Source organism: Bos taurus, chromosome 23, assembly GCF_002263795.3.
Source record: "Bos taurus isolate L1 Dominette 01449 registration number 42190680 breed Hereford chromosome 23, ARS-UCD2.0, whole genome shotgun sequence".
Taxonomy (NCBI): Eukaryota; Metazoa; Chordata; class Mammalia; order Artiodactyla; family Bovidae; genus Bos; species Bos taurus.
In genome coordinates this window covers 10,487,169-10,511,599 of record NC_037350.1, presented here as the reverse complement: position 1 = coordinate 10,511,599, position 24,431 = coordinate 10,487,169, and the positions used below count along the sequence as shown (strand labels likewise).

Sequence of the window (24,431 nt, the reverse complement as noted above, 5' to 3'; positions counted from 1 at the left end):
ACCAACCAGATCTCACAACTAAATCATGTTGGGGATTCCGAAAATAAAAGCACATTGATACAAAGTACTAACCAGTGGTTCTTATATAACCCAGGGATGGAAAAATCAATCAGTAGGCCTGGAAAATACCATTCCTGATAAAGCACTGCAGAAATATGAAGCACGACGCTTCAATAAAAAGCAACCAGGACTTTCCATCCAAATACGGGTGAGTTTAACTAAAAAGGTGGTGATGCCATCTACTCATCACATTATCTTTTATGGAACTGTAAAAAAACATAGAAATAGTTGGTAAAAGGTATCTATATCTCTAAACTTCTCTTTCTGCTTAAGACATGGAGGTCAGATGTAACCCACAATGAATTGAGAACCACAGAATTAACTATTTCTGCAAAAATAAAAACTATACTCTTAGATATGTTCCTTAAATTATCACCAAGTGTTAACAGTGACCTCTAGTGAACACCTGTCATCATTACATCACAAGTCAAAGTCTGTGACTGCTTTCAGTATAATATTCAACTGAGAATCCAAGACACTGGCCAATAGGACTTGTAATTTCAGAAATTAGTTAACTACAGAGAACTTTTTCAAAGCCACAATGTAAATGTAAAATACAAAGTTTTAATAATTTCTGCCTTCCATATTTTTTAACAAGCCATAGAACTGTGCTAAGGCTTCTGGTTAAAGTGATTGTAAATTTGGATCCTAAGGATAAATCTGAGTTAACTTTATATTGGGTCTGTATTGGCCACTTTGTAGCTATAATTGTTCCTTTTTACAGAAGCCCAATTTAAGACTCTGCAAGTTGCATACTGTCAAAAACATCCATGTTCATTGTAAGAGCAGTGTAATAGTGATATACCACATTACTTCCAAGAATCAGTACCTATCTTGCCTTGCTTGATCCCAACAGTTTTTAAGCTCATTATGAAAGCCAGAAGGCCCAAAGCCTGAGCTCTCAGTAAATAAGGAGGCAGTTTTACAAATGTCTTCTGCCAAAAAGGATCATACTGAACTCCACTGACATCAGTTTTCCCGTGATAACCAGGACTCTTCTCCCTTGATACTTTTGTGAAAGGTTAAGAAGGACCACTGGAAATAAACTTGTTTAGGATGAATTTCTCATAAAACATCCTTATAGATTAACACAATGACTTGTCTTTCATGTTAAAGAAAAGTCAGTACAGCACAATCCAAAACTATCTTTAAATAGCACATTTAAGGAAACTAAGCCACAAGACTGTTGCATTATGATTTAATCTAATTGCACAGAAGTTTGAAATTACAACTCCTCTAGATATCTAAGAGGAAGATTATGCATGCCTCCATATTTCAATTCTGCACTGTTACATTTGAACCATGTAGTGAATTTCACATAATGATGGATCAATTTAGAATTCCCATGCAACACCTCAAATTATATAAAATGGAAGCAATTTTTAAAGCTCTGTGGAACATTTTCATGCTAGTGATAGAAGCTTTTTTTTTTTTTTACTGGCAACTTTGGATTATATATGTATCAGGTGGCTATACTTTAAAATGTTGGTCACTGAATATCATGGACTTTAAACTGGCTTCTGCTCCTAAAGACATATCACTTAGGTAGACACCAGAAAGTCCCTTCACTTCAAAAGCCTCAAATGTATTTCCTAAAAAATAAGATTTGTGTAACCAACTGCCTTCTGTGGGACAAGAACTATGGTAATAGTGGGTTCAACTATTACAATTATGCTTATATTTTATTTTCAAAAGCACTTTACAAGAAAATATAAGTATGGCTTCCAATAGGAATGTTACACCTGGACTTGGTACCAAGCTCAGATTTTAGTTTTGCAAGGAAAAACAGGCTTTCAGGTTAAACAACAATTTGTAACCAAAACTTTAATCCCAAGGATTCTCACAAAACATATTACAAATGACAGCATGAAAAAAGAATCTTGCACAGTAACTCAATTCAGCTCTACAATGTACCCTTAAACTGGCAGGACATTTGTTATCTTGAGTAGTCTCATATTTCCAAATAAAGAACGTTACAAAGAGCTATGTATTCATATATAGCAATCACAGAATGAACTTACAACCTAAAGCAAAGGTAAACTAACTTCCTTGAAACTTCTTAGACTCTACACCAACTGGACAACCTTTTGTCCAGTGTGAAGACTAGTGGGATTTTTTAAACCTCTAATCTAGTTTAAGGGTGCAGCTTTAATTTTTCCAGCTGGCTTTTGAGTTCACAGCAGCTTTAAAAAACTGCTTACTACAGCTGCATACCATATCCCAGGTATGTTGAAAAAAAAAAATCTTCCAATTTTTGCCAGTTTTTATTTCCATCATGTTAAACATCGACTGGGCAGGAGTTAAGAGATTTATTATCAGCCTATGCAAGACTAAAATTCAAAGCAAATTAAATTTTGCTTAAGGGAACATTGTAAAGTAACAATTCTTGATATTACATGCCTCATATGATCCATTTCAAACCATAGAGAATTACACCTTTGTGTCACTGTTCCAACAGACAAACAAATGTGAACAGCTAAAACATTTTAAAAATGCACCAAGCTTATGAAGTCTCAAACAAAACTTGAATTTTCTGTACATACTCCTGTCAAATGAAGTTATTTCCTGTACATCACTCCTCTTGCAAACTGGTCTTCTATTTCCTTTCATTTGACCTAGATCGGCTGAAAAACAGAAACAAAAGTTACATCTGGTAACTCAGTTACAGGCAAAACTTCATCAAAAGATTTTTACAGTAAAGTTATAAAACATTTTGTCCTAGTAGCTTAAAAGACCTATTTCTGTTTTTAGTATATTATGTATGTAAGCTCTTAAATGGCTCAGGTCATTAAAGATCTTACCTACGAGACCTAGAGAAAGATCGGGACGGCTTGTGATTTCTCTCCCGGGACAGTGATCTCTCTCTTCTCCTATCTCTAGAAAGGGACCTAAAATAAGAGGAGAAAGAAAAACGGAGCCATTCAGGATTACACACAACAATGTCTAAGTTTTTGAAAGCTAAAAGTTCTATATGTTACTTGATTCATTACTAAAGTCAGTGTCTATTGCCATTAACTGAGTCATCTGGAAAACAGCTTAGAAATTTCACAAACACTCCCATTTCTGAGAATGTGGCCCCCCAAAGATACTTTACCTGCTCCGGCTGCGGGAGAAGCTTCTCCGTCTTGGAGATCTAAAAGCAGAAAACAGAAAAATTAGGCTAATTGTCAATTAGCATTTATGGCGTGAGGCATTTCCCAACTTTTCAATCTCACTGTTGGGCCCAGTGAATGTGCCGAAGAACTGGCACCCATCGTCCAAAAATAAAAATTTTTTAAAGGAAAACAAAACAAAAAAAGGGCACAGAAGGATTAAGGAACCAAAAGCTCAAGTGAAAAGCAGGTATTCCAATCATGGATTCACTTTAACAAAGAATGCTTCACAGCAGATCTGTCCAATGCAAAACTTCATGTCAAACTAACTTCACTACCCAAACACCACACCAAAATGTAGTCCCACAAGTAGTTCCAAAAACAGTACCATAAACCAGTATTTGGAACCCATGCAAACCTGTAAGTCCATGACAAGACTTAGGTACCAGGTGGATAGTGTAATTTTGTGAAAACGCGCTAGGTGTAAATATTGATGCCATTAAGTGCTACATTAGAACTGCATTTGTGATCGTCACATTTAAGAGTGTGTTTAGACTTATCAAAATTACCTTAGCTTGGCCCACTTCACCCCCAAAATTTAAAAATTTTGAAAACTGTTAGTAAAACCATTTAAAGGTGATAGGATTCAACAAATTTTTGCTAGAAAGGAAAGCTAAATCTGTTAGAGTTATTAAAATTTTTAGTTTGGCATCTCACACATGCAAATAAGTTTCACTTGAAGGTCTAGTTACATTATGAGTTCCCTATCACCCTTAAAAGTTTTATTCAAGCAATATATATGTACGTTACCATTCAATTATGCACAGCCAGCCTTTGATCCAGAAAAAAGAATTACTTTAAGCCGCTTACTCCTTATTTTAACCAGCAGTAAACTGTATAAGCAGGAAAAACTTACTAGTTTTTGGGTTTCAACAAGCTAGAAATGGTGAGGTGAGGCTGCCGGACTGACGGCCAGGAAGAATTTGCTGAAAAGGTTTTGCCAGATGTTGCGTTGGATTTAGTTGGTTGGCGAAGGGGGTGTTGTGGATTTTTCCTGCTTTTTTGTTAGCCGAAGGCTGCTGCTGTAGTTGTTGTGAAGACATTTGGTAAATAAACAGCTGAGCTGATTGGCCAGGAATGTGTGGGCGGTCGAGGTGGCTGCTGCCGATTTGGTTAAGGTTGGAGAGAAGGCTGAGAGAAAACAGCATGCTCGGGAACCAAAGGGCGGTGCAACCTGACGACTGGCCATGCCTGGGTCATGTGAAACGACACCAGCCAAGCTGAATGGGGCGCGCTGGTCACATGACGCTGAAAGGGCTAGTTGACTGGCTAATGCAGACTCAGAGGGTGGTGAGAAGAGACATGATGGTGACTCTGTAACGGGGTTCATTTTTATTAATAGATGGACCAAAAAGCACAAAAAAAAATGAAAAACAAGCCATCAGTACAACCATCTATTAGCTAACAAATACTCTTTATTATGATGGGCAACAGTGTGTTGTTTTGTTTTTCAAAACAGCAAAAGGGGCAAGATTTTGAACTCCTATCTCCTAGGACTTCACTCACCTGTAAGAGGTAAATTCAGTCCTATAGAAACTATTTTGGAGGTCTGAGGAGATGTGGAGTTAGCATCCAGACAATACTGCCTGGTCCAAGAATGATGCCATTTTCAATTATAAAAAAAACCTGCATTCTCTCCTATTTGGGTTTGAAGAACAGATGACTGGGATTACTTTAGCCCCCTTTATTGGTCAGTGACTTTAGTTTCAGAATGATTTCTACTTTACCAGTTTTAACAATAAAACAGCTGCCTGTTTGATAAATATTACAATCGTGCTAACAGTAGAAAACACATTTTTGTGAAGAGCTAGAGTTGAATGTAATGTTTGTCATTATGGAGTCAAGAAATGGAAAAAGGCCTAAACTGAAGTATAAGGGAAGACTTGGAAAGATGCAACTAGAAGATGAACTAGAAGACAGATCCAAGATAGAAGTTACTGACTACCAACATGAACAGTGACCTAAAGACAAAAGCCAACACTCAGCACAACTCACATATCCCAAACTACACCCAACAAACGCTTCGTAAAAACCTGATTCTTCAAAGTTAAAACCCACCAACAAACTTTAAGAGAGATACCTGTTCCTATTAGCTACACCAATACCTCTAAACACGCTCTCTCTAAGTACCTGCGTCGAGGTGGAGGACTCCTCCTCCGATAATCATCTCGAGGGCGACGACCCCAAGAAGGAGGTGGGCCACGATTACGACTTCTCTTTTCACCATTCGATAGTTCCACTCTTACTCGGCAGCCACAGAGTGTTCTAGGAGGGAAAGAAACAGTGAATTTAAAACAGCCAAACTAATTTTCTAGGAGATGTGCATTAAAAGCAAGGAAAAAACAAACACAAAGCCCCCTTTTATAGCTAGCTTCTTTGCAAAGAATCCAACTGTATGTCTGCAGAATCCTTAATACCAAAGCACGTTTTAGTTCCTTATCTTTTTTCTAGTAAAGAAAACCAACTTCCTTGTGTTTTATTGCTGTTAAGTCAGTCTGATCATTGGGCTCAATGTTAACAGTTACAATTTAAGTGTGAAAACCTAGATTCATCCTCCAAGGTAGTTAGTTCATTTGTACATCCTGTTTTGACTTCTTCCTTGGGAAGATGCAGCAACTGTTTACCAATCATAAATACTCCATTTGTTGGTCTCTCTCCTCCCCATCCCCTCTAAGCAAACATCAGTAAACAGGACAGAAGCATCCTGGACATTTTACATTTTCCTTTCCCTTCAATCATCACACAACAGTTTAAACATAAGAAACTGTAGCTGAGAACAATTAAAAAAAAAAAAAAACCTTTATAGTCCACCTACTCATTGATCCACAATCACTAAGTTTAGATAAGCCACCATATGTGGACAGTGATTGGGAAGAGGTGGGGCCCTGGAAAAATGTTTCCGTAATCTGCTTAGATAAATGACCTTTTACATATCTTTATAGTCAACTCACAGATCCTTTAATTTTTGGATCTTAATTCTGTTCCTTGGTTTCATGAAACCCAAGTTTTCAAATGCCAAGAAGAAAGGCAACACCTGTTCACTGTTAAGACTCAGGTGTTAACTTACCAGCCAGCTAACAGAATATTGTAACGCAAAGGGAAACATTGTTATATGATCCACACTTCCTAAACAAATATTTCCAACAGGTATCAAAAAAAGATAATAGTACAATAAACCCATATAACCATATCCACTTACAATCTGTGGCCATTAAGAGGGATGATTGAGCCACAATTCTTTTAGACACAATTCAAAGGTGACAACATGATTGATGCTTTGTGGTGGATTTAGATTAAAATGTTTCAACCACATGAAGCCACACACCCAAGCTGACCATTAAAATTATTTTCTCCAATGGCCAACTGAATAAAAAAACTTCCTAGGTATCTTCACAAATTGTTCATTTTGATTGCCAAAAAAAAGGTTTTATGTAAATTTCCAATAACATCAATTTCAGATAGCAAAGAAGCCATCTAAAAGTCACATATCCTAGAGATTTTGAATATTAAAACACAATAAACTATCATTAATTAATCAACAAATTACCTCCCATCTAGCTCTCGGACAGCATCAGCTGCGTCTCGGGGATCTTCAAATTCAACAAAAGCAAAGCCGGGAGGGTTTCTAGCAACCCACACACTTCGGAGTGGTCCATAATAGCCAAAAGCTCGTTCCAATTCAGTCTTGTTACCATTGTTTCCAAGATTACCTACATAAACTTTACAGTCCAATGGACAGGAATCACGATGCATTTCTGCAATAAAAAAAAAAATAATCCACAGTGAAAAATAGATTCAGGAAAGAATGCAATACTAAAACCCCAAAAACTAGGACTATCCCAATGGTTACCGGTAACTGCACAGAAGCCAGAACAAATTGTGAAAGAAGAGGGGGAAAAAAGCCTCCTTGAAAAGCGGGGGGAGGCGGGGCGGCGGGGAAGGTAACACACCAGAGGAGTGTTTACCAAAGTAGAAACTAAGGATTTTACCTATTTCAATTAATTTCACCTACAAGAGTAGGATCACCTACTCAGAAGCAAATTCAAAAACATCAAACAACTCGCTGAAGACAATCACCAAGAAAACTGATACTAATGTGCCTTCACAGGTCAAGTTAACCAGCATCACTCCTCACAATGCAAGACAAATCTGTTTTTAAAAAATGTACCTTACTCTATTCTCAACAGCCCAAAAGTGTCAAGCCAAATATCCAGCAACAGGTACATAAACAAAATGTACTATCCAAATTATTCCGGAATCAAGTACCCATAAATGCTACAAATGTGTCAGAGCATACAGTTATAGATATCAGACACGAAATAGTGCACATATTACGATTCCAAGGATGTGAATTATCCAAAAAGGGCAAATCCAGGAACATTTTAGTAGGTACCAGGGGCTTGGGAGAGAGGACAGGGCAAAAGGTGAATGGATGCTTCGGTATACAGGTCACTTCGTTGGGTATAAAAGACGTTCCAACTAGTGAGGTGATAGCTGTACAACAATGTGAACATACTAAATACCTCTGAATTGGGCACTTTAAAATGAAGCTTATGTTAATTTCACCTCAGGAAAAAAAGCACTTGTTGCATAAAATTTAAGCCACCCAGGGGGCTTACATTTTTACAAACTTTAGATACTTATAGTCACTTAAGCAATGTCTAATCAACTTATAGGCCAGTTATCAACTGCATAAAAAAGCAGTCTGCCCATGAACTCAGCTCAAGAGCTTTACCATTCTTTTCTCACTCTGGGTTTATCCAATTAAAAAAAAAAACCAGTCCAGACACATCCTAATTGCGTGACCCCACCCTGCAACCAGTTCTGAGACCAAACCATTGCTGGGGAATGTGTTTTTTCCCTTTTCCAGAAACTTTACAGTGACCAGTTTCAGGCCCACGCATCAATAGGAAAAGTCACAAGAACAATTCAGCTCAAGGAAGGTCGGTTAAAAAAAAAAAAAGTTATTGGCTCCCGACTTTAAAAGTGAACTCAAGTTAAAAAAAATAAATAAAAATTAAAATGAGCATCGAAATCAATCATTATGGTTCTAAAGGCTCAGTTTTGATTAGTGACCTGAAGGGAAAAAACGATGAGAAGCTACCTAAGGAAACGTGCTACCGAAAAAAAAAAAAAAAAGGCGCCATAAATTGAAAAGCCGCGGCCTAAAGTACAACCGACTACTGAGTCCCCCTTCGCCTCGACCCGGATAATCTCCCTTCCCGGCTCACGGCCTCTCCGTTCCCAGTGTAGGATTAAAAACATCTCCACTTTGAGGGCTGGGTATACCTCCGAGGGGCCAAAAGCCCCCGCCACAGCCCCTAGCTGAACGTCACAAAATGGCGGCACCGTCTCTTTGTCTCATCCTACCGCCGCCATTGGCCTATCCCCACTTCGGCCCCTTTAGGACCCATTTCCCACCTCATTCTTTTAGTAGTCGTTCGCTTACCGAGATCTTGGGTTAGAAATGCGGAGGTTCAAATCCACAGAACCTAGGTTAGGTCTTCCCGGTCCACCTCCCGCCCGGCGTCCCCGGATGCTCTCGCACACCCGGCGTCCACGAAATGGCGGACCACCGCCGTCTCCTCGCCCTTATTTATATGACACACCAAAGTCACATGACTGGATGGGCTCGCCCAATGAGAGGCGGAGAACGCCGTGACGTAATGGCTACAAACGCTGCGAGACTCGCGGTTGCTGGGAGCGCGCTCAGGTCTTGGCGCCTTGTCTGTAGAGGCGGCTGAGGGGTGTCTCAGGTCCGGAGTTCCTTCAGGTGTAATTCCCTAGTTGCTGACTTCCAAGTTATCCTCAGTCCCGTCTCCCTCACCTCTAAATAGGCGGGGGTTTAAGAACACCTCCGCTGTTACTCTCACTGATAAAACGTTTTGCTCCTAATAAGATTAAAGTATTAAATACTTATTAAAGTATTCACTAATTACTTCATCCTCGTAAGCGGTTAGGGTGGAACTAAGACCATCACGTTTAGGAAAGTACTTCGGAATTGCTCCCAAGGTCAATGAGGCTTTGTGATCAAGCTGCCACCAGACTGTACCAACCGGGGTCCCACAGTTAGAGAAAAGCCCAAGCCTAGAAAGTCTGGAACTCTGGCTGGTATCTCACGTCTCACGCAAACTGCAGGATTTGACCGAGACGATGGTGCATTATCACGGACTCTTGAAAAGTTTAATAGCAACGCAAACGCAAATGAGACTGCGTTCCAGGCCATCTGGAAACTACCACATCTAGCAAATGAAAGTGGAAGTTCCTGAAGAAGATTGAACCTTTCTCCTAGCAAAGGCTGCTGTATTGGCCTGAGGGCAGGGCTGGGGTCCGTGGGTCACTCATACCTTCCTCTGTTTTCTACTTCCCCTAAAAAAAAAAAAAAAAAACCCACGAGCCACAAGGTTAACTATTGGGAGAGAAATATAGCGACTGTGGCTTCCCAGGTGGCGCTAGTGGTAAAGAACGCGCCTGCTAATGCAGGAGATAAAAGAGAGGTGGGTTCGATCCCTGCGGGAGGGAAGATGCCCTGGAGGAGGACTTGGCAACCCAGGCAACTCCAGTGTTCTTGCCTGGGAAATCCCATGGACGGAGGATTCTTGCGGGTTACAGCCCAGAGTGGAACTGTAGCGACTTAGCACACGTGTCAGAAAAATCACCAAAAGCCCCTTCCTCACAATAGTGAGTTCAGTTAGGAAGTTTGCCTGGTGTTCCCTACCCGCTTTCACTGGAGTCTGTGTTGTTCAGTCGTGTCCGACTCTCTTGCTACCTCATGGAGCTCAGCAGGCTCCTCTGTCCATGGGATTTTCCAGGCAAGAATACTGGAGTGGGTTGCCATTTCCTCCTCCAAGGGATTTTCCCGACCTAAGGATCCACGCAGGTGTCCCGCATTGCAAGCAGATTCAGTGGGGTCTGACTTATGCTAAATCTGCTCTCAAGAGAAGCACTAACAACTTGTATTTTCCCACCGTTACCTGAAAGATATACCAATTATTGTTTTGTTTCTCTCAGGCGTTCTCTTACTGTGGCTCTGAGAGGTTTATCCATAGTGGGGGGAAAATACAAAGATTTAATAGCCCTGAGCCTTAGTTTTTACATCTGTAAAATGGGGCTTCCATACCAGCAAGGGAAGAGTTGCTGCTGCTGCTGCTGCTAACTCGCTTCAGTCGTATCCGACTCTGTGCGACCCCAGAGACGGCAGCCCACCAGGCCCCGCCTTCCCTGGGATTCTCCAGGCAAGAACACTGGAGTGGGTTGCCATTTCCTCCTCCAATACATGAAAGTGAAAAGTGAAAGTGAAGTCGCTCAGTCGTGTCCAACTTTTAGCGATTCCATGGACTGCAGCCCACCAGGCTCCTCCGTTCATGGGATTTTCCAGGCAAGAGTACTGGAGTGGGGGAAGAGTAGGGAAGGAGAAATGCAGTGGTCGAGGCAGACCCTGAGCTGGCCTTACCTTGGGTGTTTACCAGGTGAGGGATTCTAGCAAAACCTTTCTGTTTCTTACTTTTCTTTCCTTCTCTTATTGTTTTTCTTTTCTGGCTCACATAAATTTGCTTTGATTTGCTCCCCTCCTCCAAGGTAAATTTTTCTCCTCTTTTTATTTCCTTCTATTAAACCAAACCTTTTTAAAAAATTTTTTTATATTTTTTTCTTTTTGGCTGCACCCAGCAGCATGTGAGAACTTCATTACCCGGCTAGGGATTGAACCCAGGCCCTCTGCGGCGGAAACATAGAGGTTTAACCACTGGGCCGCAGCGGAAGTCCCAAAGCAGAGCCTTTTTTAAGTCAGACTATCCTGGATTTGGACCATAGCACTGCTGCTACTTAGAGTGTCTGCAGAAGAGTCCCTTACCCTCACTCAAGATTGCTTTCCTCTCCATAAAATGGAGTAATTATATCAATGCAGGGTTGTTTCGTCCTGTCTCCCCTCAGAAGAACTTCAGCTTTGGTCTCCTGTGGTCACTCCTGCATCCCCAGGGCCAGGAAACAAGCCTGATACACAGCAGGTGATCAAAACATACTTGGTTAAGTATTTAAAATAAATGATGTATGTCAATCAGCTGGCACAATCTTTGTTCAAAAAAATTGTTTTTTTTCACGTCTCATATCCCATTCTTTCCCACCATTTCCCCTATTTTTGTTGTTACTATGTGTGTGTGTAATGCTAGTCTAGCATGCATCTTTCAGTGGAGCACTCTTAATCCCTCCCACTGTATTTTCAAATACCTTCTGAACCTCCTCTTCTCGTCATCCACACAGACTTTCCATCTTCTGGTAACCACAGCCCAGTGAATTATCCATTTAAATTATAGACTATTTTAATGTTTCTTTAAATTTATTCAACCACCAGCCACTCTTGTGTAGACCCTAGAATCATAGGAAGCTTCAAGGAAACATATCAGAAATTCTTGAATGGGGATCATGCGTTGTAGCAAACAAGTATCTTTTGACTTTCTCTGAGGAAGGATTCTCACAGTAGACCATGTTATTGACTAAAGTGTGGCTGGATCCTATACCCTATTTTTTTAGGGGTAGAGGCATGAGCACCCCTAGTTAATTAAATCATCCCCATTCTTAGTAGCCTCCTTGCCTTACCCCAATTAGTTCAGGAATGGATGAGTAATCCAATCAGACCTGTCAGCTAATGGGACTTGTAATTTGCAAAATTACAGTAATTTTAGAACTTTTAATAGCCACAATCTAAATGTAGAATGTAAGACTTTAGCAGTTTTCACATTCCATATTTTTTACAAGTCATGAAATTGTGCTTGGGCTCCTGGTTAAAGTGATTGCAAATTTGAACTCTAAGGATAACTTCCTGGGGTTATCTTTATATTATCAGGTTCTGTATTAGCTGCATTCTAGCCATAATCTATTATCCTTTATACAGAAACCGTTTCAATTTAAGACCCTGTGAGTTGTATACTGCCCCAAATGCCCACATAAATTTATAAGAGCAGTGTAGTTATTGATGTACAGTGTTGCTGTACATGAACTAGCTATCTTGTCAGCACTGCCACTAAGCCAACCAGAGAGAGAGGTATGTTCCTTTTCTCTGACTAGCAGGGTCTTGAGCCTGGCAGCCATCCTCTTTCTAGAAGGGAGGAAGCAGCCTGCAATAGATCCCCAACCAAAAGAGAGGGAGAGATGAGAAATGGGGACTAGACTCTTGTTTAAGAAACACTGAACCCAATTCCATTTTTGAGATTTCCAGTTGTGTGAACATACATGTTCCCTACCTCTGCCTCTCATTCTAAGTCACTTTCAGTTTTTTTTTTTCCTGTTACTTGCAAACAGAAGGATTCCAAATACAGAAATTACTCTGACACAGACTTCTCATTACCCTGTCTATAACCATGACTGTAAGCTATCTTGCAATTCTAAAATTTGCCTGCTACCAATTTGCTGCTGCTGCTGCTGCTAAGTCACTTGAGTCGCGTCCAACTCTGTGCGATCCCATAGATGGCTCCCCTGTCCCTGGGATTCTCCAGGCAAGAACACTGGAGTGGGTTGCCACTTCCTTCTCCAATACATTAAAGTGAAAAGTGAAAGTGAAGTTGCTCAGTCGTGTCCGACTCCTAGCAACCCCATGGACTGCAGCCTACCAGGCTCCTCCGTCCATGGGATTTGCCAGGCAATAGTACTGGAGTGGGTTGCCATTGCTTTCTCTGACCAATTTGCTAAGTGCTTTAAAAAAAATTTTTTTTAATTGAAGTATACTTCATTTACAATGTCATGTCAGTTTCAGGTGTACAGTAGAGCGATTAATATATATATATATATATCATATATATATTCTTTTTCAGATTCTTTCCCCTTATAGTTTATTACAAACTATTGAGTAGAGGGAATTCCCTGACAGTCCAGCAGTTAGGACTCAATGCTTTCATTGCTGTGGCCTGGATTCAAATCCTAATGGGGATCTCCTGCAAGTCCCTGCTAAGGCCAAAAAATAAAATTAAAAAAAAATTTTTTTTTAAGTATTGAGTATAGTTCTCTATGGTATACAGTAGGTTAAGTACCTTTTTTTTTTTTTTTGAACACCAAGAGCCATTTATTAATAGGCTGGAAATATAATCTAATCAAAAGACAATGACAATTATAGACATGTAAGAATAAATGTATCAAAAACAGTAAAGAATATATTGTGCAGAAAATTACAAGATTTTAATGAAAAACAAGATATGTAGAAATGGAGATACATATTAGGTTCCTGGACAGAAAAAAAAATCTAATAAATACCACTCAGTCCTCATAAAACCAGTACATAAATTACATGAGTGAAGTGAATGAAGTCGCTCAGTCGTATCCGACCCCTTGAGACCCCGTGGACTGCAACCCACCAGGCTCCTCCATCCATGGGATTCTCCAGGCACGAATACTGGAGTGGATTGCCATTTCCTTCTCCACCTTTTTTTTTTTAATTAAAAAAATTATTGGGCTTCCCTGATGGTCCGGTGGTTAAGAATTCACCTTGCAATGCAGGGGATACCGATTCGATTGCTGGTCCCGGAAGATCCCACCTGCCTAGGGGCACCGAAGCCTGAGCACCACAACTACTGAAACCAGCGCCACCTAGAGTCTGTGCTCCGCAATAAGAGAACCCACCTCAATGAGAAGCTCAACTAGAGAATACCGCCCCCACCCCGGTCACGGGAAGTTCCCCTGGAGAAGGAAATGGCAACCCACTCCAGTATTCTTGCCTGGAAAATCCCATGGACGGAGGAGCCCGGTAGGCTACAGTCCGTGGGGTCGCAAAGAGTCAGACATGACTGAGCCACTTCACCACAACTAGAGAAAGCCTGCATGCAGACTCAGGGCAGCCAAAAATAAAATTTTTTTTAAAGAAAAAAAAAATTACTGATGATCAGGCATTATTAGCATTATGTATAACAAATAGAACTTTTCAATAATGTGATTGATTTCAAGTATCCACGAACAAAAATCTGTTAAGAGTGTAGACCATAACAATAGTTTATTAACTGCTTGATGTAGTCAGTGTCCTCACAGGATGCAGATGGCATACCAAACAAAGGGTTAACTGAAGAGGTAATTATTTACAGAGGTTTGAGTTCAAGAAATCCACAGGGCAGTGGGGAACTCCCAGAGGCAACTCTTTTAAGCCCAATGGGGCAAGGAAGGGAGCAGGGTTACCAGAACCAGACAAACGCTGTAGCTATGAAGAGAGGCCCTTCGGTATAGGAAATGTGGCAGCCCAGTTCAGGCAGGGGTGGGGGTGGCCAGAAATGAAATAACCGAATTCTTTCTCTTTCTATACTCCCATCTTTTAATAGTGCCTTCTATTGCCCAAGGCTATCTGGAAATCTGAGGACAAGAGAGCTGAGTGATGCAAGCCCAGATCAACCTCCAAGGGCACAGAGGAGGACAGAGAAGACTGGAAACTGATCTAGGGTTATAGTGTCCAATACAACCACCACTAGGCTCATGCTTATTTGAGTCCGAATTGACATGTACTATAAATGTAAACATACTTTAAAAATACTTCCTGGATTTCAAAACCTTGGTATTCAAAAAGAAGGTGAAGATCTTATTAGTTTTTATACTGATTACATGTTGAAGTGATGATGTTTTTATGTATTGGGTTAAATCAACTATATTATTACAATAAAATTCATCTGTTTCTTTATACATTTTGACTGTGGCTACTAGAACACTTAAAATTAAGTGTGTGGCTCACATTGTATCTGTTGGATTGTATTGATCTACATGGACAAGTGGAAAATAACCACACATGACAACAAATAATCATTTAAAAACTCAATTTAATTCTATATCCTAGACAACTATATGAAAATAGTGTTTCTGCAAATCACATAGTTTAAAATTTTTTAAACCTAATTGCCTTGATCCTTTGACATATGGCCCTTCTATGTATTTTTATATTATTCCCTGAACCAGTTTTGTTTTTTTTTAGGTTACATCACACAGCATGTGGGATCTTAGTTGCTTGACTAGGGATTGAACCTGTACCCCCTGTATCTGAAGTGCAGATTCTTAACCACTGGACCACCAGGGAAGTCCCTGAAACAGTTCTTTGGCTCATATTGCATATTTAACACTCACTCATTCAGTCAAGAAGTGTTTGTTAGGTACCTTCTATTTTCCAAACACTGAGATGAATTTAGAGGGATAAGTCAAAACCCAAAACAGAGTCCTAGGCTCCCATCATGGGGCTGAGTTCCAAGATATAGGGGAATTAGAAAAAGAATCACATAACTGGTTGTGAAATTACTTATGTAGAAAATGGTCTGGAGAGAGAAATGGTGTCTTAAGACCATATCATAGGAAAGATTGGCCTGATTAGGTAAACCAAAGGAGGCTTCCTGGAGGAAGTGATGATTTAGCAGAAGCAGGAGATGTCTGGCAAAGTTTGTGAGAAGAAAGTTCCTGGAAGAGGGTACTGAATATATAAAGTTACTGTAGCAAGTTAGAAGAATTAAAGAAAAACAGGCCAGTGTGGTTGAAACACAAAGTGAGAAAGAGATTTGAAATTTTATGAATATGTAAAATGTTCATGTTATACTTGTATTTATTTGTATATCAAGTATTTCAGTTCAGTTCAGTTCAGTTCAGTCACTCAGTCGTGTCCGACTCTCTGTGACCCCATGAATCGCAACACACCAGGCCTCCCTATCCATCACCAACTCCCGGAGTTCACTCAGACTCACGTCCATCGAGTCAGTGATGCCATCCAACCATCTCATCCTCTGTCATCCCCTTCTCCTCCTGCCCCCAATCCCTCCCAGCATCAGGGTCTTTTCCAATGAGTCAACTCTTCGCATAAGGTGGCCAAAGTACTGGAATTTCAGCTGTAGCATCATTCCTTCCAAAGAAATCCCAGGGCTGATCTTCACAATGGACTGGTTGGATCTCCTTGCAGTCCAAGGGACTCTCAAGAGTCTTCTCCAACACCACAGTTCAAAAGCATCAATTCTTCAGTGCTCAGCTTTCTTCACAGCCCAACTCTCACATCCATACATGACCACTGGAAAAACCATAGCCTTGACTAGATGGACCTTTGTTGGCAAAGTAATGTCTCTGCTTTTCAATATGCTATCTAGGTTGGTCATAGTATTTACCAAGCTACTAACTGCTTTCAGTGAAGCAAATCTAAATCTATCACTTTCAGTCAATAAACATTAATTGAATACTTATTATATTTCTCTCTGGAAGGCTTAGAGCTGCTACAGTGGTATGTTAGAAGTATGGAAAGTTCACCCAGGAGATTTTCCGCCCTCCACCGTGTGGAAGATTCCAGGTAACAGTTGGACTATTTATTTATTTGGCTGCAAGATCTTACTTCCCCAACCTGTGATCAAACAAACCCCTTGCCCCCTGCAGTTTGAAGTATGGAGTCCTAACCACTGGACTGCCAGGAAATTCCCTGGACATTTTATTTTCTGAGGAGGGTTCTTGTGCCTGGAAAAGAATAGTGAATGATTCTGGAGTTCTTTTTTTTTTTTTTGGAGTTCTGATTAATGTTAAATTTGACAAAGTTTCCAATTCTTTTTATTTATTTATTTAATTTGCCTATACCAAGTCTTAGTTTGGGTATGTGGGGTCTTTAGTTGCATGTGGGATCTAGTTCCCTGAGCAGGGAATGAACCCTAGATGGCTCCACTGGGAACTCAAAGTCTTAGCCACTGGACCACCAGAGAAGTCCCCAAAGTTTCAAATTCTTAAATCTGTTTCTTTCCGTATAGTTAAGCTAAACTTTGAATCATTGTTATTTTATTTTCTAAGAAACTAATTTTAAAAATAAGATCAATAATTCCCACCATCCTTAGATAAATCTTTAATAGACTCAAGGGACTTCCCTGTGATCCAGTGGTTAGGACCCACACTTCCAATGCCTGGGGACGAGGATCTGATTCCTGGTTGGGTAACTAACATCCTACATGCTGCATGGAGGGGCCAAAAAAAATCAGAAGTTAAACAGAATTTTCCTAAACAGTTAACATTATCTATGCACTTGACTGATTTAATTCCTTTAAATGTATCAAGTAACACTTGTATATTTAGTACATTTAATCCTCTGAACTATTTCAAAGGTCTCTCATAGCAGACTTAAAATTCTAACAAGCAAAATATCCCCTATTCATGGATTAAATGACTTAATAGTGTTAAAATGGCAATAATACCCAAAGCAAGCTACAGATTCAGTGCAATCCCTACCAAAATTCCTGAAGGGGAGGGTGGTCTTGTGAGACTGAGCTTTGTATCTGTGAAATCTCATTCCGTCTCCTGATAAACAGTTGATGTGGGATCTGAACACTGACTAAATGTTTGATGACATTAAAGAAAGATGATTAAATGATTTTTTAAGTCCTTACCTTTTTAGAGATAAATGCTGAGAGGCTCACATATGAAATGATATGTTCTGGGTTTGCTTCAAAGTAACATGGGGGCACTTCCCCGGTGGTCCAGTGGCTAAGACTCTGCACTCCCACGGCAGGGGTCCCAGGTTCAATCCTTGGTTGGGAAACCGGACTCCAGAGTTTGCAGACCTCAACTAATGTCGCAGCTGAAGATTCCATATACCACAACTAAGACCCAGCACAATCAAACAAATAAATAAAAATAAACTTAAAAAAAAAAACCCACATGGGCTCCTCTGCAGTTCACTTCAGTTCCCTACCACCCTCCCATCTTCAACGTGCCTGGCCTGACCCGCTGTGGGCTAACTAACGTGGGCTCCTCAGGGCACTCTCTCAGCAAAGCAAAGCCCCGTCTGGAAGAGGAAGAATGCCAGCTGTGGAACAAAGCGCACAGGCCGTACGACCTCAGCGGGCACTGGGGGGATGTGGCAATTCTACACAGAGGATTCACCAGGGCTCAGAGAGGGCCCTGTTCCAATATCAGTTATGAGGCTTCCGTTCATCGTTTCTATATTTATGTTGCACATTTGGGGCAAGTACACTTGTTCATGGATTCCGCTACATCCATCTGTCTGTCATCTGAAGAAGAAAGGAAAAAATCCCAACATATCTTGGACCAAAAGCATAGTGATTTTCTGTTCATGAGGAAGAAATTTTCTGTAAGCTTATTGTTTTACAGGGAACTTAACAAGAATTAAAGAATCAATTTTTTTTATGGCTAATAAACTTTTTAATTCATTAACACACACACACACACACACACACACACACACGGGGATGGGGGCTGTCAATTGAGTCTCCAGTCCTCAGCTGATAAAACAAGACTGAGCTCAGAATTGTTGAAGCTGGGTAATGAGTACACGGAATTTGTTATGCTCTATCTACTTTTGTTATGTGTTTGACATTTTCCCATAATTAAGAAGTCAGAAAGAAAAAAAGGAAAAGCAAAGGAGAAAGGCCACAAGAGGAGATCGAGAAAGAGACTAAGCTTGCTGGTGATGATATCATAATAGTGTAGCATTTTACAGAACATTTATGGAACATTTACATTCAGTATCCAGAAGAGACCTGATAGATCCTTGATTTTTCCTAAACCTCTTCCCAGCCAGAAGATCCCTTCCTGTCTTGAGACGGAAGCCAGCCTGACACATGGAAGGTGACAAATGTTCATCAAACATGAGTATGAAGGGACTTTCTGGTGGTTAAGTTCGTTAAGAGTCCACCTTCCAATGCAGGGGACGCGAATTTGATCCCTGGTTGGGAAACTAACATCCCACATGCCCTGGAGCAACTAAGCCTGAGTGCTGCAACTAGAGAAGCCCGCAAGACCCAGCACAGCCAAAAAGGGGGGGAAAAAAGAGAGTGAAGCTCTCATTACCAGCCCTCCCCACACTTCCCAGAGACTCTGCTGCCATCTTTCCAGCCTTGATCTTAGAGCAAAGAGCAGTTGTGGTCCTCGTCTCTTTTCACCCTTCTCTTCTAGCATATCTTTTATTTTAATTATTTTTATTTTTGTTGAAGTATAGTTGATGTACATTCCCTAGTATGTCTTGATTGCTTGCCACATATTTCAGAATTTAAATTATACCCAGATAAAGCTTTATTTTATTTATTTATCCACAATAAACTGTGGAAAATTCTGAAAGAGATGGGAATACCAGACCACTTGACCTGCCTCTTGAGAAACCTGTATGCAGGTCAGGAAGCAACAGTTAGAACTGGACACAGAACAACAGACTGATTCCAAATAGGAAAAGGAGTATATTGTCACCCTGCTTATTTAACTTTTATGCAGAGTACATCATGAGAAACGCTGGGCTTGAAGAAGCACAAGCTGGAATCAAGATTGCCAGGAGAAATATCAATAACCTCAGATATGCAGATAACACCACCCTTATGGCAGAAGAGGAACTAAAAAGCCTTTTGATGAAAGTGAAAGAGGAGAGTGAAAAAGTTGGCTTAAAGCTCAATATTCAGAAAACGAAGATCATGGCATCTGGTCCCATCACTTCATGGCAAGTAGATGGGGAAACAGTGGAAACAGTGTCAGACTTTATTTTTTGGAGCTCCAAAATCACTGCAGATTGTGATTGCAGCCATGAAATTAAAAGACGCTTCCTCCTTGGAAGGAAAGTTATGACCAACCTAGATAGCATATTCAAAAGCAGAGACATTACTTTGCCAACAAAGGTCCATCTAGTCAAGGCTATGGTTTTTCCTGTGGTCATGTATGGATGTGAGAGTTGGACTGTGAAGAAAGTGAACGCCAAAGAATTGATGCTTTTGAACTGTGGTGTTGGAGAAGACTCTTGAGAGTCCCTTGGACTGCAAGGAGATCCAACCAGTCCATTCTGAAGGAGATCAGCCCTGGGTGTTCTTTGGAAGGAATGATGCTAAAGCTGAAACTCCAGTCCTTTGGCCACCTGATGCAAAGAGTTGACTCATTGGAAAAGACTCTGATGCTGGGAGGGATTGGGGGCAGGAGGAGAAGGGGACGACAGAGAATGAGATGGCTGGATGGCATCACTGACTCGATGGACATGAGTTTGAGAGAACTCCGGGAGTTGGTGATGGACAGGGAGGCCTGGCGTGCTGCAATTCATGGGGTTGCAAAGAGTCGGACACGACTGAGCGACTGAACTGAACTGAAAGCTTTATTCTACAGGCAAAATTCTGTAGCTTGCTTCATGAGCTTTCATTGTTTTTGTTTTCAAGTTTAAGGGGCAGGGCCAGCGAATCAGGTTATAACCTGTTCTTTTATAAACTATTAATAAAACCTGTTCATTTCAGTTTGTAATTTGTAACTATTCAGGTTATACTTCCTCCCATTCACCATGTTGTATCCTCCTTATGTTTAGTCCTCTTAAAGTGTGTTACAGAATCAAACAGATTGGGAAACATTGAATCAATAAATAGAAATTTTCTGTGTAAGGAAACCGAGAAGGCTGATGGCCACTTAGTGGATTTTAAGAGGATTCAGAGCTATTCTTAACACCGCCCCCCCAAAAGGACCCCCACATAAACCCACACAGGTTATAGAACAATGCAGGGAGGATTTATTTTTCAAATATATGAGTATTATATATATATGTATGTATGTATATGTATGTCCATACACACACACACATATATATAGACACAGAGAAAAAAGCAGAAAAGTTTACATACAGAATAATAGCATTTAACCTATCATATAGCATAGGGAACTCTGCTCAATGGTATGTGGCAGGCTGGATGGGAGGGGAGTTTGGGGGAAGATGTATACATGTATATGTATAACTGAGTCCCTTTGCTATCTTCCTGAAACTATCACAACATTGTTAATAAGCTATACTCCAATATAAAATAAAAAGCTAAAAAAAGAGAAAGAAAAAAAAATAATTAGCATTTACTTCTAGGTAAGATGAAGATTTCTCTTTTTTTGGCCATTTCTTATAATTACATCTAATGAAAATTCTTTTTACTGAAATAAAGAGCTGAAATAATGAGGGTTTAAAACTTTCTTTTTAAATTGATCCATGATTATTTTCCTTTTCACACTGCCCATGGGGTTCTAGAGGCAAGAATACTGGAGTGGTTTGCCATTCCCTCCCCCAGTGGACCACATGTTGTCAGAATTCATCACTATGACATGTCCATCTCGGTGGCCCTGCATGGCATGGCTTATAGCTTCAATGAGTTACTCAAGCCCTTTGCTATGACAAGGCTATGATCTATGTGCTGGAGAACTCTTGAGAGTCCCTTGGACTGCAAGGAGATCAAACCAGTCAATCCTAAAGGAAATCAACCCTGAATATTCATTGGAAGGACTGATGCTGAAGCTGAAGCTCTAATACTTTGGTCATCAAATGCGAAGAGTCAACTCATTGGAAAAACCCCTGATGCTGGGAAAGATTGATGGCAAAAGGAGAAGCGGGCAGCAGAGAATGAGCTGGTTAGAAAGCATCACCAACTCAATGGATGTGAATTTGAGCAAACTCTGAGAAAAGGACAGGGGAGCCTGGCATGCTGCAGTCCATGGGCTCGCAAAGGGTCAGACATGACATAGTGGCTGAACAATAGCAAATTATTTTCTGATAACCATCAGTTGATCATCTGAATTCCCCTAGTCTGGGGATGTGTCACGTGACAACTGAAGTTAGCTGAGAGCATTTGTGTTATTCTATTTCCCCGATACCACACCCGCCTGCAATATCTTTCTCTATATGCAGTAACTGCTCCCATAGCACACACAGTAATTATCACCCTGTGGTTTTCTCTGGAATTTACTTGATTTACAAAATGTAACTGTAGCACTTAAATGGAAACTGGGATACAGAGAGGTTAAGTAAGTTGCCCAAGGTCACACAGCTTGTAAAGAACAGAGGTGGGATTCAAACCCCAGATCTGACTCTGAAGCCTAGCGATAACTTGAGGAGTGAAAAGCAGCCAAGCTCATGAATTGTGACCATTTGGAAAAACTGCCTTGATGTCTCTGGGTGTGTGTTTGTTTCTTCAGTCCCCCACGTTTCTCCGGGAACCCCAGGGAACAACACATCACGTGAACAGTGGTCTTCCTGGCTGCACCCAGCCCCCAGAGTCAGCTCTGTTCCTGAACTCCGGTTCAGATTTCAGCTCCACCCTCTCCCCGCCTCGCTGGTGCCTCAGTGTATTACCTTATTTGGCTCTCAGGCCCACAGAGAAGTCTGGAAAAGGATCCAGGCCAGAATAGGATTGCTTGTACAGTGAGGGGGTGAGAAGTCTTTAGTGACCTTGGCTCGCGCTCTGAAAGTCACAAATTTAGGGAAGTAAGTTTAGTCTCAAAAACAGCTACAAGAAGCAACTGAAGAGGGCAGAGTGGAGGTGCCGATGTCACAATTTTTCACGTGTGCTTATGTCTGTCTTTGTCTTTATTGTGCTCTCTTATGGCTGTCTTTCTTTCTTTCCTCTTTCCTGAGTTTCCAGAGTTTGTACCCCAATGCAAGGAAACTCAAGCCCAGAAAGTATAAAAAGTTTTAGGTAGCTGGTGCCATAGATATCATAGTTTAGCATATGCTTATATGGCTTATGAACAACGTTTAAAACCCAGTTCAGAGAGTCTCTCTTTCTCGTCTAATTTTTGAAACTCTCTCAGGTAGATATTCTATCTTCATTTTATGCTTAAAAAAAATTTTTTTTTTATTTATTTGGTTGTGCTGGAGCTTAGGATCTCTAGTTGGAGCATGCAAACTTTTAGTCTGGTCTAGTTCCCTGACCAGGGATTGAACCCGGGCTCCATGCCTTGGGAGCATGGAGTCTTAGCCACTGAACCACCAGAGAAGTCCCTCCATTGGACTTTTTATGTTTTGTTGCTGTTGTTTGGTTGGTTTTGGTTTTTTTGTTTGTTTTTGGCCGTGGTGCTCGGCTTGCAGGATCTTAGTTCCCTGACCAGGGATTGAACTCAGGCCACGGCAGTGAAAGCTCAGAGTCCTAATCACTGGATTCCCAGGGAATTCCCAGTATTATCTCCATTTTATTGATAAGAAAACTGAGTCACAAGAGTCTAAGTCACTTGTCCAGAGCATTTGTGTAATTCTATTTCCCCGACAGCACACCCGCCTGCAATATCTTTCTCTATATGTAGTAACTGCTCCTATAGCACACACAGTAATTATCACCCTGTGGTTTTCTCTGGAATTTACTTGATTTACAAAATGTCTAAGTCATTTTGTAATGACTTAGTTCAGAATGTAATGACGGAGTTCAGAATGACCAAAGCCAGGCTTGTGCCTACAGTCAGGATAGTAACTGTAGGCCCATGCTACTACTGAGCATCCCAGACTTCTGGGGCCTTTGCCTTACTTGACCTGTTATTACATTTCAGCCTGTTGAGCCCTTACCCTTGCCTTTCTGTCTTCTCCCTTCCAGATTTGCAAGTTCCCCACTTTCTGGCTCAGTGCCCAGCAGAGTGCTTCTTCCTCCACTGCCCACTAATTCAAGGAGCCCTTAGGATTCCCTCCTGGTCTCTTCCTGACTCATGTATGTCTCTGTCCATGAGGAACCCTCCTGACTTTCAGGAATTAGGCTCATTGCTTTATCTTTGGTGGAGTGATTATTCTTCTATGCCCGAACCATACATCCAATACACATGCTTCTTTCTCAAGTCTCCCTTGTACTTCAGACCTCCAGTTCACTATCTTTCCATCCTGTACCCCACATCTGACTCTCACTGCTTCCCAGACACCCTTGACTGACCAGGAGTCTCACAGCTTTCATATTGGCCCTGCCTACCTCCTAGTCATCTTGTCTTTCCTTTCCAGAAACAAGCTGTGTACCTCTGTGTTCAGCCTCCTTTGTCTGGTATGTCCTAGCTTCGGTTTTTCAAACTTTTGATCCCAAGCCTAAGAAATACATGTGACATCATAACCCAGTATCCATGCATACATGACCCCAAGGGTAGGCAGAATCTAGGCTGTCTCAACAGTGGCTGACAACACCACGTTCATGTTCAAATTAGAATATAAGTGCCAGGTCACACCAGTGAGCACTCCAATCCAGTTTGTGTCCACACCCAGGCGGGCTGTTAAACACACTTAACCATAGTTCAGCCTGAACCCTAGATGATGAAGACAATCGTGGGAGGGTGAAAAGGGGAGACTGGGTGCTGTGATGGGAAGAAGACAGGGGTGTGGTGGGAGCGTCTCAGAGCAGCAGGTATTTACCAAAGGACACTGATGTTTTTGAATATTTTAGCAACTGCTACCGCTACCTTGGAAGGAAAGTTATGACCAACCTAGACAGCATATTGAAAAGCAGAGACATTACTTTGCCAACAAAGGTCCGTCTAGTCAAGGCTATGGTT

The 24,431-nt window shown here is 40.9% G+C and overlaps 1 protein-coding gene and 1 pseudogene across 1 annotated transcript; one reads left to right on the top strand and one right to left on the bottom strand.

The window, feature by feature from the left end:
* Window positions 1-2,305: 2,305 nt before the first annotated feature.
* SRSF3 (serine and arginine rich splicing factor 3) lies at window positions 2,306-8,783 on the bottom strand. The gene is made up of 6 exons (NM_001034700.2): window positions 8,662-8,783; window positions 6,760-6,967; window positions 5,343-5,477; window positions 3,155-3,193; window positions 2,862-2,948; window positions 2,306-2,684 (listed from the first exon to the last, which is right to left on the bottom strand). Exons 2-6 carry the CDS (start codon window positions 6,963-6,965, stop codon window positions 2,657-2,659), a joined length of 495 nt encoding a protein of 164 aa, NP_001029872.1. The 5' UTR covers window positions 6,966-6,967; window positions 8,662-8,783; the 3' UTR covers window positions 2,306-2,656.
* Window positions 8,784-17,826: 9,043 nt separating this feature from the next.
* Window positions 17,827-18,284, top strand: LOC112443874 (protein transport protein Sec61 subunit beta-like; annotated as a pseudogene).
* Window positions 18,285-24,431: the final 6,147 nt, after the last annotated feature.